The sequence below is a fragment of the Apium graveolens genome, chromosome 10 (genome assembly GCF_009905375.1).
Source record: "Apium graveolens cultivar Ventura chromosome 10, ASM990537v1, whole genome shotgun sequence".
Classification (NCBI taxonomy): domain Eukaryota; kingdom Viridiplantae; phylum Streptophyta; class Magnoliopsida; order Apiales; family Apiaceae; genus Apium; species Apium graveolens.
The window spans coordinates 211,849,551-211,872,216 of record NC_133656.1 but is presented as its reverse complement, the minus strand read 5'-3'; the positions used below and the strand labels follow the sequence as shown (position 1 = coordinate 211,872,216).

Genomic DNA, 22,666 nt, shown 5'->3' with positions numbered 1-22,666 from the left:
AAATTTGTTAAGTGAACTATTAAAATGGGACGAACGAAGTATTATATGGAGTATTATATATGATATATATGGAGTATTATATATGTTTGAAAATATTTGAATAAAAATTTATTTGCATTAATTTTATTTGATTTGTAAATTATGTATTTTGATTTTTTTGTAACTCTTATATTAATGTCATAATTTTAATTTGATCATTGGTACTGCAGCCGGGAGACGAAGTTGAAAAATATTTGAATAAAAATTTATTTGCATTTATTTGATTTGATTTGTAAATTATGTATTTTGATTTTTTGTAACTCTTATATTAATGATCAAGTTAAAATCATGACATTAATATAAGAGTTAGAAAAAAATCAAAATACATAAGTTATAAATTAAATAAAATAAATATAAATAAATTTTTATTCAAATATTTTCCAACAATATATGACCTCGTTACTTATATAACAGATACTTTTCCTTCTTTTTACAATTTTTATTTTATAGTAATTAAAGCAGCAAAGATGTATAAATCCAGACCTTTAGTGGCTACTGCCAGGCCCAATAAGCAAACATCCAAAGGGCTGATAATTATGGAGACAAGCCCACTAGACTGCACACTGCTTACCAGTACCAGAGCTGAATGGTTGCATTAATAATATTAGCTTATATTAAATTTACTTTTAAAACAAATGTATTACATTAAATTCGTTTACATGAACTTGTTGTGAGCCTTCAATTAGAAAAGAGTGGTATTTGATGTGAATTGTTTATATTAAAATATAATATTTTAATTAAAAGAGAAGAAGAAAATTAGGATTTAAATCAATTTTATAATTGAAAAAGATAAAAAAATCTTAAAAACCAAATACATATGTATATATGTATTTAGGTGAATCGAGTCTTACATGTAATGCATTCATTGCACAACTAATGATTATAATGTCAGATCAAATTTTTTCCGTCTAATATTATTTAAATATTAAATAAATGCTACATTTTATCTATTAAGTGACTCAATAGAGACAAAAAAATTTAAGTGATCCGCTTAATATATTGGAGTTGAATAAATAATTTGTTTAATAATTATTCCTTTTTTAAGTAACCTAAATTTTAACATGAGACAACGACCTTTTGAAAGTATTTTATATTCTAGTTGTTGTATGAGTTGCACTGTGTTAATTCATTTTATATTAAGAAACGTATACGGGAGAAACAAAATATACGGCGTCACATGAGAAGTGAATCAAGTAATTACTGATCAGAGCAATTCCAACGGTCTCTTAATAAGTTTTTTATAAATATTATAAAATATTAACTTTTAGTGATTTAAGGCACGATTTTGAATTTAAACTCTAACAATGATTTTTATCTTCATTCCTTATAATTATAACAATAATAAATTTGAATGAGGTATCAAAGTAAAAGAGAGAAAAGAACTAAAAAAAAAAGAAAGAAATCAAATTTTTATTGATAAAAATGAAATAAGGGATGACGTGTGGTTCCTTAAACATAAGACACCGGAGAGGTGTGTTAGTGATATAGGAAACTATTAAGACACTGTTGGTGTGCAATTTTTTTATCATATTTTTTATATTTGGAGTTAAGAATATGTTTAAGGGAACTGTTGGGCTTGATATTAGTGATTAGGTACAACAAAACTATATTGATTATCGCATGCCCCTAAATTCTAATCTCTAATAATTAAATAAGTTTTTTTAATTAAATTATATTTATTTCTATCAAAAATATATTTGATTAATTCATTTCCTGGAATTGATTTATTATGTAACTAATTTTAGCAGATCACGAATTTATATTTAATTTATATATAGTAGATACTAATTTTCTAACAAATAAATAGTGAGTATTTATTATTATGCATAAATCAAATAAAAAAATATATATATATAAACATCACATAAATATCAAATATGATTGTATGAACTAGTAATATGCGGTATTATTTTTATAAATCTTATGAAAAATTATTGAAATTTAAATAAAATTTAAATATTATTAATTAATTAATTGATTCCCATTATTACTCCGATTAATCAACCTGACTAATTACCGACTATCCAATTTATCGCTTTTACTTGATAATGTCAATTTCCGAATTTTAGAATACTAAAGAGATGTTGTATAGTCAATGGGTTGCACCGTGGCAGGCTGGCACCCATGTGGCCCATACCTTACTTTCCTGGGCAGCCTATTTGCGAAGCTCGTGTTGCTGAGTCAGGTTGTGTCCGCACACATTTTTGTTCAATCAATTAATTTTTAAAATGATTTTAATTTAGTCACATGCTAAAATGTATTTTGTAACATCAAATAAAAGTAAATACTATCGGTAGCAAACTAATTGAATTTTAAAAACAGAATATAATTTTTTAAGTGCTTTTTATTAAAAATTGTATATGTCATAGTTAAACCTTGATAAATTAATAAACTCGATTAATTATTAATTTTTTTATAGTCCTGACTCCGACCCTTTATTATAAATTAATAATTTTCTAAATTTATAATATAATATTTTTTTATAAAATATATAAGTCTCATATAATATATAAATTTATAATTTTATTTTATATAAAAATATATATTTATTCAAATATTATATCTTAAAACAAGACTCTAACGTAAACGTGTTTTCTTTGAAATTGATTTATCCATGCGTTGTATCTTTTTTAGTAAGTCTTGGAGCTCTGGTTTATTATGTACATATTACAATAGAAAATTAAGAACATGACTCTTGCATCATTTTCTTTCTTATTTCCCATAACAATACTAATTATCTCTTTATCGTTCACCGGTTATGCCGTCATTTCATTTTCGCAAGGATAATCAATAATATTTCCGGCATTCATTTCATAATGAAAATCAATAATTTTTTCAGCTTATATATTTGTAATATAGGTTAAAAATTAAAAATGATATATATAGCGATTAATTAATAATTTATTAATATATCAATATATCAATAAATTATCAATTTATCAATTAATTAATATTTTAATTAATTAATAACTTTCTACGATTCCGAAAATATTAATTTATCGATATTTACATATAGATTATAATAATATAATTTTAAAAGCTATAATATATATATTTTTATATCAAATGAAATTAGTTTAACCACGAAAAAATAAAAAAATGAATGATGATTCGAAAATCGAGATTTACAAATTTATGAGGTTACATGTTATAAAAATTATTTCAAAAATTATCAATAATTCAATAATAAATTATTAAAAAAAGTTATCAATTTAAATGATCGATAAATCATCAATTCTTTTTAAAAATTGCTGATGAATCACTAAACATTATGAGATGTCGATTTTTGAAATATGTAACATGCTATTATTTGTTTTAGAATAAAAATTTTAGAATCCCAACAATTATTTCAAAAAACGTATGTGTGTCATTGTATAATTAAATATTTACGTATTAATAAAATAGACCTAATATATATTAATATAAATATCACGAACAAAAAATTAACACATATTATTTTAAAAACATTTTTGGAATACTTCTACTTGTTTGGAATGCGGAAGTTTTAGAATATTTATGAAAAAAGGTTTCATATTTAAACTTTTATTCAAAAAAAAATTTTGAAAAAAACATTACGGAACTATATTTTATAGAGACCTCGAAATACGTGCAAATAGTAAACGTATAGAAATCAACGGGAAAGAGGGAGTATGTATTAAAATTAGAAAAAAATGTAGATCTAATAATAGGAGCAGCACATGTCATTGTATAATTGGTGGTTGCGTGCTTACAACATCATCTTAAAAAGAGGGGGGGCTTTTAGGCATTCTCTTCTTTGAGACGGAAAGTTCTAAACCAAAAATTGGGTTTATATATAGATATATATGTCAGCTTCTTCGTCCCTACACAGCTGACATTACAATTCCCCCTTGATTGATCAATTTCTGTGATTTCAATTCCACTTTTATAAACCCTAGGTTGATTCTCTCTCTCTCTCTCTCTCTCTCTCTCTGTTTTCATAGTGATGGCGAATCATAAAATTGAAGCTGCAGATGGAGTAGTAGCAGTGGACCCCACTTGTTCTCCTCCTCAAAAGATCATTATCGATACTGATCCTGGCATTGGTAACACATAATTCATATCCTCCTATATATAATGTCAGTCAAAAAGGAATGCATCAACTGACCTTTTTTAATATTCTTATTCCTGGTTGTTATAGATAATGTTTGTTACATTAATCTTATCCTCCTTTTTCTATATGAATTTACTGTGGTGCCCTGAGTTGTTTTATGCTTCAAGTCATCAAATAAGAGATACGCCTCAACTAAATTGCTTTCATTTCTTGTTATGACTTTGTCCTGCCTTAGTTGTTAAGACATAATAGATTTATCTGGTGTATTAGGATTTAATCTCTAAATTATTTAAATTTGATTCTAATAAATTTTGATCAACTTGTGTCTACGGTTGATCTGGACTTGAATCTTGCGCAAGTTGTAATTTACCCTTCACTTTTTTGTATTTTTCCAGGTGTTATTTTTTTTCTCATGTAAGCCAGGGTAAAACCTCAGTAGGTGCGAGTCTTAGGTGTTATCCTGGTTTCAACTTCTCTTTTAGAATCTAGTATCTAGCTTCAAGAAGTTATCTCACCCTCCTCTTGGAGAATTTATGACAGAGGCTCAGCAAACAACTTTTGTACTTAAGCTAGCAGCTTACATTGAAATCAACCCTGTGTTATTTATAGATATAAGAGATGTTGGAGAAGTATATATATATGAAATGGAAATTGGAGATCACATCTTTATGGCGATGCTCTTTGTTTTTCTTGTACTCATTCCTCCGATACTCTAAAGTTTCTTTCCCATATTGTTTCTTATATATTTCGCCTTCTAGTATCAGTAATGAACAAAAATTGTAGGCCTTCATCCGAGATAGTGATACCTGGCACTTTGTCCTTTGTATGTCTGCACTTTAGAAGCTTATATACGCTTTTCAGTCACTTGAGATATGAAATTCTTTAGCTTTATTTATTAACACATATTATGCAACTATCATATTCTTGCTTGGAATAGTTGTTACTAACCAAATTCTAAAGAAAGGGATTTATGTTTCATAGACATGCTTTTTGCATGCTAAAATTGGTTTTTTTAAGTAATTATATAAAAGCTTAATCTTATGATATTACTTTAGTCTTTTACAAAGTCTTGGAGGCGGTGTAGAATATATAGATGCAATCCTTTTGAGTTCTTAAGAATGCTGGTGGATATAAATGTGTGTGTATGTGTGTGTTTGGGGGGGGGGTCATAAATTTGAATAGTTTAGTTTGACGCATGTTCTTGTGGTTTCTACATTCCTTGATGTCTCGTGATTGAATGGGACTTGCAGATGATAGCATGGCGATTATGATGGCTTTCCAAATGGCTAGTTTGGAGATATTAGGTCTAACTACAGTATTCGGCAATGTTTCAACACAAGATGCTACAAACAATGCCCTGCTACTCGTATGTTTTTTTAATTTAACTGGTCACATGTTTTTTATAGTTTGTATTATGTGCATGATCAGTTATCATTCCTGATGTTCAAAAGGATAGTGTGAGATCGCTGGATGTCCAGATGTCCCTGTTGCAGAAGGTAGCTCTGAGCCTCTGAAGGTAGGTCTTAGTCTGTGAACATTTTGTAAATTACAATGACATTGTATAGCCTACCCTCACCGTTACGATATTAAGGCAGTACCTGAACAACTCTGTCTGCATTTTTACATTAAATTCATTGTTTTTCTTCTTTCCAAACCAGCATGCACTTGTCTTTTAAGCAAATTCTATACAGTGATATATTTTTCCCACTTGTCAAAGATTTGTCTATGTCTTAGTTATGTTATAAACCCAAATCTATTGTTAATCTCTCAAGAGAAATGTCCTGGTCACAATATTGTATTTCTCTCAAAATCAACCCTTATTAAAAGTTTTGCGATCATATAGCATCTCATTTTAGTTCATCTGTATAGCATTTCTCTTAAATACTTGATGATCTGAAATAATTCAGCTGAACACACAAGTATTGTATTTAAAGGTGTTGACTATAACAAAGATGCTATATAACCTAACAAAAGCATGCATAACCATGTGTATGGATCTAGTAAATGGACATTTCTTTTCAGTATAGTTCGGTGCTTTTTCTGCCATAGAGTTATGTCTAGGCTATGATCTTGGATTTGAGAACACAAAAAACTGATAGTTAACTTGATTAATCTGCTATTTACTTTTAAAGCTTGCGAATAGCATGCTGTCCCACAGTCTATACATACAAATCCCTACAAAACCAACTTGAGTTATTTCTATAATAACACACATGCATCCTCCTAACATGCTAGTTGCACAATTAATAATTTCAATACAGTTAGGCTCATATCAAATACAATAGTCTCTTCCTCCACCCCCCCCCCCCCCTCTGTTTACTCCCTTTCTGTGTGTGTCTCCGTCCGGATTGTCACCATTGAGTAAGATACAAATGTTAATGCCTAAGCCAATTAAACCTCAAGTAAAGTACTCTGTCTCTTATTCTAAAGTGTAAAGCTTATGGCTAGTTGGTACAGCATTTATTGCTTGACACATTATTCATCAGAGGCTTTTTTCTTGTATTAAGATGCTGTAACAGCTGTTTAGTTCTATGGCATAATTTGTAATTTTTTTGCCTAGTGACATATTTTGCAATTTACTTGGCAATACAAGTTCCCTAGCTGCTTGATATCTTGTGGCCTTTATATATGCTCATTATTACGCCTATAAGCTAATGAATTTTACTTCCAAGTTAAATTACAGAATGCAAGAAAAGGTTACTGTTCTAATATTTTCTGTTATTTCACTGTATTATTCCCAACATCTCAACAAGTTAGTCATGCATGTGATAGTGGTAATGTGGTTAATGCTTCTTAATTCTCAGGACAAATGTGACTATTAGTTGCGTATTGAAAACTTGCACCATTTGCAGGGTGGAATTCCACGTGTCGCTGATTTTGTTCATGGTTCTGACGGATTGGGCAATACATTTTTAGCTCCACCAAAATCCAAGAAATTTGAAAAGTCTGCATGTGAATTTTTGGTTGATAAGGTTAATGAGTATCCTGGTGAAGTATCAATTCTTGCATTGGGACCACTGACGAATTTAGCTTTGGTAAGTACCGAGCATTGTATATATCAGGTTAACTTGAATCATAGACGGATTATTTATATTTCGAATGATTTCTGGTTAGGCTGTCAAAAGAGACTCATCCTTTGCAAAGAAGGTGAAGAGGGTGGTGGTACTTGGTGGATCTTTCTTTGCATTGGGCAATGTTAATCCTGCTGCTGAAGCAAATGTATGTCATATACCGCCTTCATACATAACATATCACTTTATCTTAAGATGTATAATTGTTTATGTCCATCTAGATGTGGGCACTATGTAAACCAAACAGGTTAGCATGGAGGCCTATGATCGATTTAGGCTGTTATATGCCTAGACCTGCCTATTGTTTCTTGCTTCTTTGTTCATTATTTCTCAAACTAAACATTATGGGAATTATTTTATTTTGGTCACTGCCGTCTTTCCGACACTACCATGACACAGTATTTTTTTGTGAAACGGCCCAAAATGACAGAAACACAAAACGGAACACAGATAATTGTGATACTTTTATGTTCCGCGAATCAGTTCAACAGGCATAGCATAAGAATATTTAATGTGCCAAAAAGACGACATGAAAACCAAAAACCCAAACATGAATTTTATGTGTTGTATGTTGCTGTGTACAAAATTTCCAGGTCTTATCGTGCCAAAGTCGAACAAGTCCATGGTCTGGCTTTCCACATTTACGCTCTAATTTGTCTTTTAATTTTGATGATTTTGCCTTGTTTAGATTTACGTTGTTTAATTAGTTTTGTTATAATATTATGATAAGAATGAGTTTGATATATATATAGCAATCTAGCATTTTATTATTTGCCTCGTGTGATGAACATTGGATGTTGCTCATTTGTATCAAAATCAAACACACCATACCAGAATACATATCTCTTGACTTACACATGGATTGTGAGCCTGGACTAGGTGGAATGTTTATGTACCTAATCTATTTGGTGGTAGGGGTGATGAAGCTGATCTTTTGACTTGAGTACAAAATAACATTAAAATTTCCAGGTCTTATCGTGCCAAAGTCGAACAAGTCTATGGTCTGGCTTTCCACATTTATGCTCTAATTTGTCTTTTAATTTTGATAATTATGCCTAGGTTTACGTTGTTCAATTTGTTTTGTTATAATATTATAATAAGAATGAGTTTGTTATAGCATATTATTATTTGCCTTATGTAATGAACAATGGATGTTTCTCATTTCTGTTAAACACACCATACTAGCATACATATCTCTTGACTTGCACATGGATGATGAGCCTGGACTAGGTGGAGTGTTTATTTACTTAATCTATTTGGTGGAGGGGGTCATAAAGCTGATCTTTTGACTTGGAAAGAGTTTTAATTTTTTTTGTTCCATTTTGCTTCTTTGATTTTTCAGATTTATGGGGACCCAGAAGCTGCAGATATATTGTTCACTTCTGGGGCTAATATTGAGGTTATTGGCATAAACATTACAACTCAAGTCAAATTTACAGGTTGATCTTCCTTGGTACCTATATATAAAATCATCTTACGGATCATACTTTTACGCGTTCTTGATGAATACATTAATTGTTTTAGATGACGATTTAACTGAATTCTTGATGAATACATTAATTGTTTTAGATGACGATTTAACTGAATTAAGGGAGTCTGGAGGAAAACATGCTAAGCTTCTGTCTGATATGTGCAAATTCTATCGAGACTGGCATGTGAAATCAGATGGTGTATATGGTAACTACTGCATATTACAAGTCCATAGTGCTTTGTTCATGTTATTATATGCGTTTAATATTATGATTTGTTTACTCAGTATTCTTCCCTTGATAAGTAGCACTGATCTAAATGCTCTACTGAATTCAGGGATTTTCCTTCATGATCCAGTAAGTTTTGTTGCTCTAGTAAGGCCTGATCTCTTTAAATATAAGAAGGGGGTCGTGAGGGTTGAAACACAGGGAATTTGTATTGGTCATACTCTGATGGACCAAGGATTAAAGAAGTAGGTTCTCTCTGGTCAATTGACAAGTAGTTTTCTACATTATTACTTTTTCTAATAGTGATCATACTAATATAATCTTAACACAGTTGGAATACGAGTAATCCGTGGACAGGTTATTCTCCTATATCTGTTGCATGGACTGTCAATGTTGCTGAAGTTTGTGCCTGTATAAAAAAACTGTTAATGACACCATGATTGCTGTGATATCTACTGCCGCACAGCGCACATAATTCACATCATTGCCGAATGTTGGTCGTCCCTGGTTTCCTTTCTCAGGGCTAATTTGAACTGATAAATTTTCAGCCAAAACTGTATTCTTATGCGGTTTGTCTATCATGTACTTGCTAATGTTAATCCAATTGTATCTAATGCCCAATATCGAAATAGTAAAATACTGTAGACTTTTAAACAAAGTATTGACACTCTGCGGTATAAACAAGAATACCGAATACGGACCATAAATTTATGCAAATTTAAAATATATTTGATTGTGCAAATAATAATATGTTAATTTATCAGTGGATTCATGTCTTGTTTTTGCTATTAATAACTATCAGATTATGCCAAATTTAAGAGTTCTTCTTTATTTAAGATTTATACGTGAATATCCGTGTATATCTAATGAAATTTGAGAGTACTGAAGCCTATTTGTACAGAATTGTAATTTTTTATTTTAGAACAACAGGATAAAATGATTTTACATTTCGTTGAAATGTTCTATTATCTGGAAAAAGCTGTTACAAAATCATTTTTAGGGGTCATTTGGCTTAATCCTTCTTAACCAGCTTATTGGATTCATTAAGCACAATAAGATCATTTGGACATTCATTTATTTTGTGTTATTGATTAATATACTTCTTAATGATTCAAACCAAAATCTCATGCACTCCACGGCTGTTATGGATTAAAAACTAAGTTATATAATTGTTGTGTTTATTACTAAGGAACGTGAGTTTCGAGGCTCGATTTGACTGCTCTTGTGTTTCGTGACTCAATCTGCCTTAACAAGATGCCTACGTACATTGCTGATTGCCAAAGATCAAGTCAAAAACGTAGTTCTGATTGGTGGGGGTGAGACCTCTTATATAGATGTTGGGAGTACTTGAATTAAACTTGGGTTAATAGACTAGGTGGTTAGTCTCTGAATTAAAATGGACTTTGGAGTCCTAAGAAGTAGAAAGCTGATTCCCTATCACACCAGGTTCCTTGGAGGACAATCTACAATGATTTATTTCTCCACTAGGACACATCTTATCAGCTAACTTATCCCTTATTAATTAATTACGAAATTAATTAATATTCAGGGTTTTGGGCCTTCTCAAATGGGCCTAGTTGTTGGCCCAATTCTGATACGATTAATGCAACATTAATTACATACCCAGACCTTATTTTCTTCCCTATCATTTGCCCCCCAACTTTTGGGAAACAGTGACTAGGTTTCGCAGAAGTTAAGTTCATTCGTTCCCTTACAGGGTATCATTTTTGCGTAAAGTGTGGAATGACCTACACATTTACAACGATTTACTTTTATCCCTATTATTTAGGAATTATCCTAATTTCCAGGAATTTCCCCTGAATTCTGGGATTTTTCCTTAATTTTCTGGAATTTTTCCTGAATTCTGGGATTTTTCCTTAATTTTCAGGAATTTTCCCTTAATTCTGGGATTTTTCTTGATTTTCTGGATTTTCCCTTAATTTTCTGGAATTTTCCCTTAATTCTGGGATTTTTTCCTTAATTTTCTGGAATTTTCCATTAATTCAGGGATTTTTCCTAAATTTTGAGGAATTTTCCCTTAATTTTCTTGAATTTTCCCTTAATTATGAGATTTTTCCTTAATTTCCACGAATTTTCCCTTAATTTTCTGGAATTTTCCCTTAATCTTTTGGAATTTTTCCTTAATTCTGGGATTTTTCCTTAACTTCCAGGAATTTTCCCTTAATTTTCTGGAATTTTCCCTTAATTCTGGGATTTTTCCTTAATTTTCAGGAATTTTTTCTTAATCTTCTGGAATTTTCCCTTAATTCAGGGATTTTTCCTTAACTTCCAGGATTTTTCCCTTAATTTTCTGGAATTTTCCCTTAATTCTGGGATTTTTCCTTAATTTCCAGGAATTTTCCCTTATTTTCTGGAATTTCCCCTTAATTCTGGGATTTTCCCTTAATTTTCTGGATTTTTCCCTTAATTCTTGGATTTTTCCTTAATTTCCAGGAATTTTCTCTTAATTTTCGGGAATTTTCATTAATTTTCGGGAATTTTCCTTAATTTTCAGGGAATTTTCCTTAATTCCGTTTTTTTTCAAAATTTCGACCAGGAATCCATTTGGTCAGGATCCTGGTCGAATTATGGTCCCAATGTGTCTGGTCAAAGCTACTTTCGGTTAAGATGATTCGATCAGGATCCTGCCCCTTGGATCAGGATTCTGATCCCTGGGCGAACGATTCACAATTTAGACCAGGACCTCTTGGATCAGGATTCTGACCTCTTGGACTAGGATTTTGACCCTTTCGGTCATGACCCATTTTTTTTGACCGAATTAAACCCTCTTTTTTAGTCCTAGTCGAAGCTCTTTCGACCTCACTTGGATCAGGATTCTGATCCTTGGTCGAACTATTCACAAATTACATCAGGAATCCTGACCTCTTGGATCAGGATTCTGACCCCTTGGACTAGGATTCTGACCCCTTGGACCAGGATTCACAATTTAGATCAGGATTCTGACCCCTTGGACTAGGATTCTGACCCCTTGGACCAGGATTCATAATTTAGATCAGGATTCTGACCCCTTGGATTAGGATTCTGACCCCTGGGACCAAGATTCATAATTTAGATCAGGATTATGACCCCTTGGACCAGGATTCACAATTTAGATCAGGATTCTGACCCCTTGGATTATGATTCACAATTTAGATCATGACCTCTTGGATGAGGATTCTGACCCCTTGGATTAGGATTTTAACCCTTTCGGTCAGGATCCATTTTTTGACCGAATTAAACCCTATTTTTTAGTCCTAGTCGAAGCTCTTTCGACCTCAAACATTTCGATCAGAAATCAAATAGAAATTCTGTCGAATTGGGTCAGATTCTGGTCGATTTATCCCCCTTTTTTAGCCCTGGTCGAAGGCATTTTCGACCTCAAACATTCGACCAGAAATTCAATAAGAATTCTGATCGAATAGGATCAGGATTTTTATACATTTTTTGGCCCTTTTTTTCTGGGCTTTTCTTTTGGGTCAACCCCTTACTAGGCTTCTTTTAATGGGCCTTCTTCTAATTTGGACCATGTTGGGCTTTTTACATTCCAAGGCCCAATAAGATCTGGTTTATATTTTCTAACTTGGGCCTTTTTGCTGGGCCTTTCAAACATTTGGGCTTCCTTGGGCCCTTCTTTTTTTTACAGGCTTTTCAATTGGGCCCCTTGTTTTTCCTGATTTTTGAAGATAATACTCATATATATTTTCTTCCAGATTTTGGACCCTGGTGCATGGCTTTAATTTGAATATTTGGGCCGTTATCTGGGTTTGATATATTTTTTAGGCCCAACAATATTTAATTTCATTATTTTTCCTGAACTGGGCTTTTATTTAGGGTCAAACCTTTCATTGGGCTCTCTTCGGGTCAAACCTCTTACTGGGCTCTTATTTATGGGCTCCAAAGCCCAAGATCCATGACATACCTGAATATTTAATTCATCCAGGAATTTTGTTATCTTTCATATTTTGGGTCCTAGTGCTGGGCTTCCTTCAGGGTCACGATTTTTCGACAAGAATTATGACCTTTTCGGTCAAGAATTACGTTTTTGACCGAATTATCCCCTTCTTTTGTTCCTGGTCGTGGTTTTTTCGACCAAGAATATTTGATCAGGAATTTAGCATGAATCCTGATCGAATTGGGTCAGGAATAATTTTTCTTTCTTTGGGGGGCAATTTATTTCCTGGGCTTTTCTTTACATTTTCTAACTTGGAAGTTTTTGCTGGGCCTTTCATAATCCCATGCCTAGCAAAATTTGGTTTGGGCCTTTTTTTTTACTTGTAGCATTCACTTCCCAAATATCTTTGTTTGTTGAACTTTATGCTTTCACCTTGTGCATTTAGTGTACTTGCCATGCCAACATATTTCAAAAACTCTACGAATTTCTTAAACTGTTGGGATTCATCCCTTACATAAGTCTTAATAATCCTCAAAATAAAACTAGAACATGTAGTCCTAAGCAAGCAAAGCTTTAAGGTGCTTTTCAACCAACTTGTCATCTTGACAAGTGAGAATCGCGTTCAACCAATTTACACATAGTAAATCTTCAGGTTTTGTGCATGCCAAGTTCTCGGGACTTCAAAGTCATCCATAGTCTCGAGCTTTTAGGTTCCTCTACCTTGAACACTCTTGACCTTGTATGGCCCTTCCCAATTTGGGGCAAGTTTCCCTTTCTGCCATACACCAGAAGCTTCCACCTTCCTCAAGACTAAGTCACCCTGTTTGAAGAACCTTTCTTTAACCCTTAGGTTGTAGTAGAACGAGGCCTTTTTCTGATATTCCACTATCTTCGCATGTGCCTCATCTCGCACTTCATCAATTAGATCCAGGGCTAACCTTTGCCCTTCCTCGTTTTCCTCAGCATTGAAATCTTGAATCCTGGGGGAGGAATGTGATATCTCCACAGGAACAACTGCTTCTGCCCCATATGCTAACATGAAGGGAGTTGCTCCAGTCGTGTATCTACAGGTAGTCATATAGGCCCATAGTATTGGGAGTATTTCATCCACCCAATTATTCCCCGACCTCTCGATCCTCTTTTTTAGTCCATCCAGGATTATTTGATTCGCCACTCCCGCTTGCCCATTGGCTTGCGGGTGAGCCATCGAGGTGAAATATAATTCAATTTCATTCTTCTCACAATACTTCTTGAATTTCTCATTGTTGAACTGTGTTCCATTATCGATGACTAGGATGCGGGGAATTTCATACCGGCACATGATATTTTCCCACAGGAATTGTGCAACCTGCTTAGTTGTGATTTTGGCCAAAGGCTTGGCTTCAATCTACTTAGTAAAATTATCAATGGCTACAATTAGGAACTTCCTTTGTGTCATGGCCATGGGGAAAGGCTCAAGTATATCCATTCCCCACATAGCAAAGGGGATGAGTGAGTTGATGGAGGTCAGCATCTCGGGGGGTTGTCTAACGACAGGTGCATGCTTCTGACAGCGGTCACACTTCTTCACATACTCTTTGGCATCAGCCATCATTTCTGGCCAATAGAAGCCTAAACGGGTTATCTTATGAGCTAGCGCTCTGCCCCCCAAGTGTTGCCCACATATACCTTCATGCACTTCTTCAAGAGCCAAGCGTGCCTCATCGGGCCTGAGACATCTTAAGTAAGGAACTAAATAAGATTTTTTATACAAAATCCCATATATCAAGGAGTATCTTAGTGCTCGAACAGCCAACTTCCGTGCTTCAGTAGCATCATTTGGCAACCAACCGGTTTGAATATGGGTCTTAATGGGATCTATCCATGACGTCCCCAGACCTATAGGAGCTACAAGCTTAACATCAATGCTCCGTGTCTTCAGAACGCGGAATTATACACTTCCTGAACTTTCCTCTATCTCAGATGAAGCAAACTTTGATAATGCATCTGCTTTAGCACTTTCCTCACTTGGAATGTGCTCAATATGGCATTCATCAAATTGGGTCATCACAGCCCTTACTAGGCGGACATACTTAGCCATCGTATCATCCCTTGCCTCAAACTCTCCCTTCACTTGGGATATGATCAACTTCGAGTCTCCACAGACCTTCAAGTTCTTGACTCTCAGTGTCCCTGCTAGGCCGAGGTAAGCTATTAGAGCTTCATATTTTGTCTCGTTGTTTGTGGTCAGGAAATCTAACTTCATAGCATATTCAATCAAGAACCCATCAGGGCTTTGTAAACCCAAACCTGCTCCACTTGATTTTTTTTATGCTCCATAAAAATAAAGGACTCAATATTCCTTGTCCTTATCATCCTGTTCTTTGTTCCCCTTATCAACTTCCTTGTCTTGAGGTATGGTTTCTTCCTTCTCCCCGACTTCTTGGTTGGTTATGGTACATTCCACCACGAAGTCAGCCAATGCCTGGGCTTTTATTGTCGTTCGTGGCTTATACTTGATATCGAATTCTCCCAGTTCTATTGCCCACTTGATCAACCTTCCACTAGCCTTGGGACTATGAATGATATTTTTCAGGGGTTGATTTGTTAGCACTTCAATTTGATGAGCCCGAAAGTAAGGACGTAACTTTCTTGAAGCCATTACCAAGGCTAAAGCAAACCTCTCAATAGTTGAATAATTCAACTCAACTCCATGCAGAATTTTGCTGACATAGTATACGAGTTTTTGGATTTTCAGTTCCTTCTTAACCAACACAACGCTCAAGGCACTCTCTGAAACGGCCAAGTACAAGTATATGACTTCATTCAAAGCTGGCTTGACCAACAACGGGGTCTGAGCCATATATTTCTTCAATTCCTCGAATGCCTTCTGGCTTTCCTCACTCCATACAAAATCCTTAACCTTCTTCAAGGACTTAAAGAAGCTTTCCTCACTCCATACAAAATCCTTAACCTTCTTCAAGGACTTGAAGAACGACAAGCACTTGTCCCCAGATTTGGAGATGAATCGTCCCAACGCAGCAACCCTTCTAGTGAGCTTTTTAACATCTTTGATAGTTTTTTTGGAGGTGGCTCCATGTCCAGGATTGCCTTTATATTATCGGGATTGGCCTCGATTCTTCTCTTGGAGACCATCAATCCCAAAAATTTTCCAGACCCTACTCCGAAAGCACACTTCGTAGGATTTAACATCGTCTAGTGGTACCTCAGGACCTCGAAAGCTTCCCTTAAATGAGTTATATGATCAATCTTTACTAGACTCTTGACTAACATGTCATCAACATAGACTTCTATGGTCTTTCCAATAAGATTCTTAAAAATCTTATTCACCAACCTTTGGTAGGTGGCTCCTGCATTCTTAAGACCAAATGCCATAACAAGATAACAATAAACACCAAAGTCAGTGATGAATGATACCTTTGGGATGTCGTCCTTATGCATCTTGATCTGATTTTATCCGCTAAATCCATCCATGAAGCTCAACATCTCATGTCCAACAGTGGTATCTATCAAAGCAGTCCTTCGGGCATGCATCATTCAGATCAGTGAAGTCTACACACATCCTCCATTTTCCATTGGCCCTCTTCACCATTACAAGCTTTGCTAACCATTCCGGAAATTGTATCTCCTCAATGAAACCAGCCTCTAAGAGCTTCTCTACCTCCTGTTTTTTAGCTTCTTGACTTTCTGGAGCAAAACTTCTTTTCTTTTTCTTCATAATCTTCCGATTTGGGTCCACATTCAGCTTGTGAGTAATCAGTTCCGGGTCTATGCCTGGCATATCAGCTGCTGACCATGCAAATACGTCACTATTTTCTTGCAAAAATTTCACCAACTTCCCTCTAAGGGGCTCCTCGAGTGTGGCTCCAATGAAAGTCACCTTCTCAGGATCCTCGGGGCTAAAGGAATCGAAACTAAGTCTTCTGCTGGCTTCCCTCTTTTCTCATCATTCTCTCGGATATCCAGATCTTCAATAGGAAGAACCTGCCCCCAACTCCATCTGCCCTCAGAGAGGCCACATAACAACTTCTAGCCATTTTTTGATCTCCTCTCTCTTCTCCAATCCCATTTCGGGTGGAAAACTTTATAACTGAATGGTAGGAAGAAGGGACTTCCTTGAAGGCGTGTATCCCCATTTTCCCCATGATTGCGTTGTAAGTTGAACTAGCCTTCACCACCACAAAGTCCAACACTTGAGTTGCTTGCCTTGGTTCCTGTCCTATGGTCGTTGGAAACTTGATTATCCTTTCTACGGGGCACTCCACTCCCGCAAATCCATATATCGGCATGTCGGTTGGGGTCAATTGGGAGTCGTTATATCCCATCCTTAAAATGGTGTCATGGAGCAAGATATCCACTGAAGTACCATTATCCACAAGGACCCTCTTAACCGGGTTGTTTCTTATTATAAGTGTTATGACCAGCGGGTCGTCATGAGGAAATTTCACACCCTCTAGGTCAGAATCATCAAAATCCATTGTTACTCCTGTCCTGGCCCTCTTCGGGGCTTCTCCAACAATATGCATAACTTCCCTGACATATGCTTTCCTGGAGTTCTTGGATAATACAGCAGCAGTTGGTCCTCCAAAAATCGTATTTATCACAGGTTCTCGGGGTCGTGGTCCTCAAAAAATTGTATTTATGATTGGTCCCTTGGGCTGGGGATTCCGCCCCTGATCGTCTTGGTCCCTCATACGATCTTCAAAGTTCTCTCTTCCATTGTTATTGCTATCTCTTCCTTCCCCAGTGTACTTGTTCAATCTTCCCTTTCGAATGAGGATTTCTATTTCATCTTTCAGTTGCCTACACTCATCGGTGTTATGGCCAACATCCTTGTGAAATCTACAATATTTGCTCTTATCTAGCTTGGCAGGATCAACCTTCAAGGGTTTAGGCCAACGAATATCTTGACCTTTCTCGATTTCCATCAGGATTTGGCTTCTAGGAGCATTCAGCTTAGCGTATTCAGCGAATTTTTGCCCAGGCCCTCATTTCTTAGGGGTTGAATCAGGGTTTTGCTCAGTTTTAGCATACTTGTCCTTAGCGATGTATTCCAGATCGGTCTTCCGCTTCTTGCCTCCAGTGGGATCGTTGCTCACTATTGTCTTCCTCATGCTCTCTTCTATCTTGATGTACTTCCCGGCCCTATCTTGGAGCTGCAACATGCTCTCAAGGGGGCGCTTGGCCAAGGACATCTTGAAGAACTCATCCCTAGTTCCCTGTTGCTATCATGGCTACCTTGTCATCAAGGTCCGGGACTTTTAAAACTTCCTTCGTGAAACGATTCAGATAGTCTATCAGGGATTCCTTCGCTCCCTGCACAATGTTCATGAGGGATGCTGAAATTTTCTCATGCACTCTCCCACTGATGAATTGCTTAATAAATCCTGACTTAATTCTCTGAATGACACGATAAAGTTCGGGGGCAGACAACTATACCATCTTTGAGCCATACCCGACAGGGTTTCAGGAAAGGCTCGACACTTAATAGAGTCGTTCACGGGCTGCAACAACAACGTATTAGAGAATGTCCTGACATGATTAGCGGGATCTCCCGTGCCATCATAAGCCTTGATAGTGGGCATCTTGAATTTCCTTGAGATGTGGGCATTCATTATCTCTTCAGTTAATGATGGAGTAGGATCATCAGGATCTCCAAGGGGAAGAAGATTGCTTGGATCAGCTCCTGGGACTACAACCCTTCTTCGTGTCGGACCATCCAGGTCTATAATTGGGGGATGATTTCTCCCCTAGGCGGTAATGGGGGCCTAGGAACCCGGTGCGCCTCCAAGTCACGCTTCAGCCTTTGAATCTCAGACTCATGGGCCTTGATTCTCTCCTGCACTTCTTGGGGATTCACCCCTCGGGTGCTCCTAGGGCGTTGATTACCATCAGCCATCGGTTCTTTCCCAGCACGTCTCCTTCTTGGGGCCACTTCGTCATCCGAGGATTCAGAATCTCTCTCAGTATAAGGACCAGAAAATTCCTGATCCTCAGGGATAGGAGCCAAACCTTGTATATAGGGGGGCGATCACCCTTGTGCTTCACTCCGCCCAGCATGTCCACTTCCTCCAACCTCGGGGTAAAGGGGCATCCCATATGGGGGGTTAGTAGTCACAACAGTTGAATACTCATACCCAATGGGTCGAGAATTTACAGGTGTATGTAGCTGCTGAAGTTGAGAATTCGTCCCTTGAGTAGCCGAGGGAATCGTCCCTTGTGGCTGAGGTTCAGTTGCCCCTACCTGGGCTCCTCCTTGGGTGGTGGCATAGGTTGAATGAGGAGGTACCTCCACGGTTGACGAAGTCGTTTGGATTGTCCCCGCGGGTGTTCCTCCTTCAATGACCCTGATTGTTCTCTGTGTTCTCGCCATGATTGTTGTTATGCTTTCCCACAAACGGCGCCAAATGTTATGGATTAAAAACTAAGTTATATAATTGTTGTGTTTATTACTAAGGAACGTGAGCTTCGAGGCTCGATTTGACTGCTCTTGTGTTTCGTGACTCAATCTGCCTTAACAAGATGCCTATGTACCTTGCTGATTGCCAAGGATCAAGTCAAAAAATGTAGTTCTGATTGGTGGGGGTGAGACCCCTTATATAGATGTTGGGAGTCCTTGAATTGGACTTGGGTTAGGAGACTAGGTGGGCAAGTCTCTGAATTAGAATGGACTTTGGAGTCCTAAGAAGTAGGAAGCTGATTTCTTATCCCACCAGGTTCCTTGGAGGACAATCTACAAGGATTTATTTCTCCACTAGGACTCATCTTATCAGCTGACTTATCCCTTATTAATTAATTACGAAATTAATTAATATTCAGGGTTTTGGGCCTTCTCAAATGGGCCTAGCCGTTGGCCCAATTCTGATACGATTAATGCAACATTAATTACATACCCAAACCTTATTTTCTTCCCTATCAACGACCTTCATACTTACCATTTCATAATATATGCACACCTTTTCTTTTAATTATATATCATATATAAAATAAAATTTATTATACATATAATTAGTATCAAATTTTGTTTGCAGTTTGTTTAAGAAAAGGATATCTCTAAATTATATAATTATTATGTTCTTTATTTTATATTTATATTATTACTATTATTATTATCTTTACAATAATAATAATAATAATTATTATTATTAATATCGTTGTTATATTGTTATTAGTTGTACTCAAGTGTTTAAAAATTCATTCCTCAAATTCCCCCATTCAGATTATTTAAGAAAATTATTTACCAAACAATCTTAATCTTAATATATTCAGAATCTTATTTATTCAGAAACAATAATTCAGATTTAACAAATGAGTCTTAGCGCTGTGCTTAGACACCTGAGAGAAATATCAGCGGCCTAGCGCTGTGCTCCATAGTTTTTATGGAGCAGGAGAGAAGAGAAGGTGAAAAAAAAGAAACAAAAAAATATAATTCCCGATCTTTTCTCTGTAGAAAAAACAGGGCAGCACAACCTCGAAAGGAAATTTGAGAATATTTTATTCTCTTGTTAATCTCGCACAACGTAGTAGTGTACATTTGCAAGTTAAAAAGACATTCGATATATTAAGACGCGTAGGAACGCTATGGCCGATGGCCATTCCTCCTCCTGCGCCTCAGCCTCAAGAGAGCAGCATCATAAATGTTTTAGGCAGTAGTGTGACTTGGTTAGGGGGGGGGGGGGGGGGGGGGCAGCTGACTTGTTAAAAAAGAGTGCAACACGAACACAAAGTCAACCTGGATGACTTGATCTTCTTGGACAAGGTCAGCTCATTCAATACAACTGCTCAACTGAGACCTGGTGATAATTATACTTATAGATTAGTGATGCATTTACCCCACCAGTCCACCACACTAATGCAATCAATGTCAACTCCGGCCACTACTGTAACCACTCCTCAACTACCTTTGAAATTTTAATTTCCCCCCTCTTCTTATTATCTCGTCTACTACTTAAACCCATTCATTACCAGTTTTCATTTCAAAACCATATAGATCCCCTCCTCACCCATCATATATTCACATACATACATTCTCTTTTCATAAATCAATCGAAATATCGTAGTTTTAATAGAAATGGGTCGTCCAGCGACGGAAGTAGCAGACAAGATATCATGGTATTGTGTTGCTTTGTTAGGAGTAATGCTAGTGTTGAACTTTTGTGAGTCTACTACTACTTCAGAGGACCAAATGGAGAAGCTGGATGTTATTAGTTTGATGAGAAGAGCATGCGACGAGATATACGTGGTCGGAGAAAGAGAGACGCTGCAGAGCATAAGTGAAAAGTGCGGGGATCCGTATATAGTTGAGTTCAATCCACATATTCATGATCCTGATGATGTTTTTCCAGGCCTTGTTATCAAAATTACACCTCATTTCAGCAACTTATAGGATACTAGTGTTGTACCATATAGTATACACAGTCCTGAACTTGAGTTGCTCTGCTTAGCAAAATTATTTTTGTTGCTCCCTCTCTCGCCCTCCTTTAATATGGATATCACATCTTGCGAGAAGATTGAATACGTGTAGGCAGGACCGTAATCAAGAGACTAGAGAAACTAGTATCTATGTACACTATTCATAATATATACTCCTCATGTTTTCTGAAACAGAACATGCGTCTTTGTATTTTACAAACTTTACTATCCGTGATACCTTCGTAAGTCATAGCCAATTTGTTACACAATTCTTGCGCGGATTTACAGTTATAAATATGTTTGTATTTTTTTTCTGCAAGTGCACTAATTAGAACCATTTTCTCTTTTACAATGATTTTCACAATAATTTCTTCTTCGGGTGTGTATTCGCTTACTTTCTTCTCGATGATAATATCATTATTATAGGGAGAATTTCGTATACAGGGTTGCGGAGGTTGATAGGCGGAACAAGGATCGAAGACGGTGTTTGAAGGCGGAGGAAGGTTATGTATGATGGTGGTTAAACTTGTATGTTGACTCCTTAAGAAAAAATAGGGTTTGTTATTCTCTATCAAGTGTCGACTCATATATCATACAAGTGCCTACGTACCCTATTTATAGAGATCAAGCCTCACGTAGTTCTTGGGGAACAAGTCACATAGGTTAGGGTTAGGACTCTTCAGCCCATGCAACCCAAGCCCATGATAGAATCAGGCCTTCAGCCAATTAGTCACGTAAATCTCAACTGACCTCACACGCTTCCTACAATCTCGCGGCATCTCTGCAATCATTCTCGTGATTGTGGGAATTCCCGTGTCGGCCCCGAAATCTACGAGCAACTCAATCATCTATGAGTTACTTTCCATGTCGAACACAAAGTCCTCAAATGCGGGCCGGCCTAGCGGCCTCGGACCGCACTGCCTTCCTTTTTAATCAATAAATACAATATTATCTTCGATTTCATAAGATGTGGGCTCATGGGCACAGCCCGCGTGTGGGCAACCGAGCCCAGCTTGAATACTGTCACCTGAGCCCATCTCGCGTGAAGTCACATGAGCCCACCTCGCGTGTAGACACCATATGGCAAGTGTGAGCCCAACTTGCATATCATGAGCCTAGCTCGCATGTCACGAGCCCAGCCCGCATGTGCTGGCCCAAGTCATATTAATCCATGATTCTAGCCCACATAAGAGAGTTCAACTATTTAATACACTCACGGGGACCTGTTTAGGGCCCATGACCGAAAGCGGGCATAACAACTACCCCCCAAAATTCTTGGTCGCATCTTGAGGCTAGAAATTTTCTAGTCCTTCATGGCCTCGCAGGTGAGAGCCTACCAGACCGCACCAAGCCACCTCGCGTGCCTCGCCTCGCATGCCTTTCGTCTATCATGCATTTTGAACGCATGACAATAGTTGGACAGTTGGCGTGGGAATTTGTGTCCACCTCTAAGATGGTGACACGCGTCACTCCCTCTTTCTCT

General features: G+C 36.4%; 2 protein-coding genes across 2 annotated transcripts; both read left to right on the top strand.

The window, feature by feature from the left end:
- The first annotated feature begins 3,787 nt into the window (after window positions 1–3,787).
- LOC141692713 (uridine nucleosidase 1) lies at window positions 3,788–9,639 on the top strand. The gene is made up of 9 exons (XM_074497637.1): window positions 3,788–4,103; window positions 5,362–5,477; window positions 5,568–5,627; window positions 6,964–7,146; window positions 7,226–7,330; window positions 8,525–8,621; window positions 8,752–8,859; window positions 8,989–9,124; window positions 9,211–9,639. Exons 1-9 carry the CDS (start codon window positions 4,004–4,006, stop codon window positions 9,317–9,319), a joined length of 1,014 nt encoding a protein of 337 aa, XP_074353738.1. The 5' UTR covers window positions 3,788–4,003; the 3' UTR covers window positions 9,320–9,639.
- A 10,965-nt stretch (window positions 9,640–20,604) lies between these two features.
- Window positions 20,605–21,452, top strand: LOC141693124 (uncharacterized). The gene has a single exon (XM_074498129.1). It carries the CDS (start codon window positions 20,843–20,845, stop codon window positions 21,155–21,157), a length of 315 nt encoding a protein of 104 aa, XP_074354230.1. The 5' UTR covers window positions 20,605–20,842; the 3' UTR covers window positions 21,158–21,452.
- Window positions 21,453–22,666: the final 1,214 nt, after the last annotated feature.

Excerpts from the sequence above, each read along its gene's own strand:
- LOC141692713 (XM_074497637.1), top strand. The coding sequence starts at position 4,004 with ATGGCGAATCATAAAATTGAAGCTGCAGATGGAGTAGTAGCAGTGGAC. Across the intron at positions 7,147-7,225 it reads CACTGACGAATTTAGCTTTG|GCTGTCAAAAGAGACTCATC; the intron begins GTAAGTACCGAG and ends ATTTCTGGTTAG. Across the intron at positions 9,125-9,210 it reads ATGGACCAAGGATTAAAGAA|TTGGAATACGAGTAATCCGT; the intron begins GTAGGTTCTCTC and ends ATCTTAACACAG.
- LOC141693124 (XM_074498129.1), top strand. The coding sequence starts at position 20,843 with ATGGGTCGTCCAGCGACGGAAGTAGCAGACAAGATATCATGGTATTGT.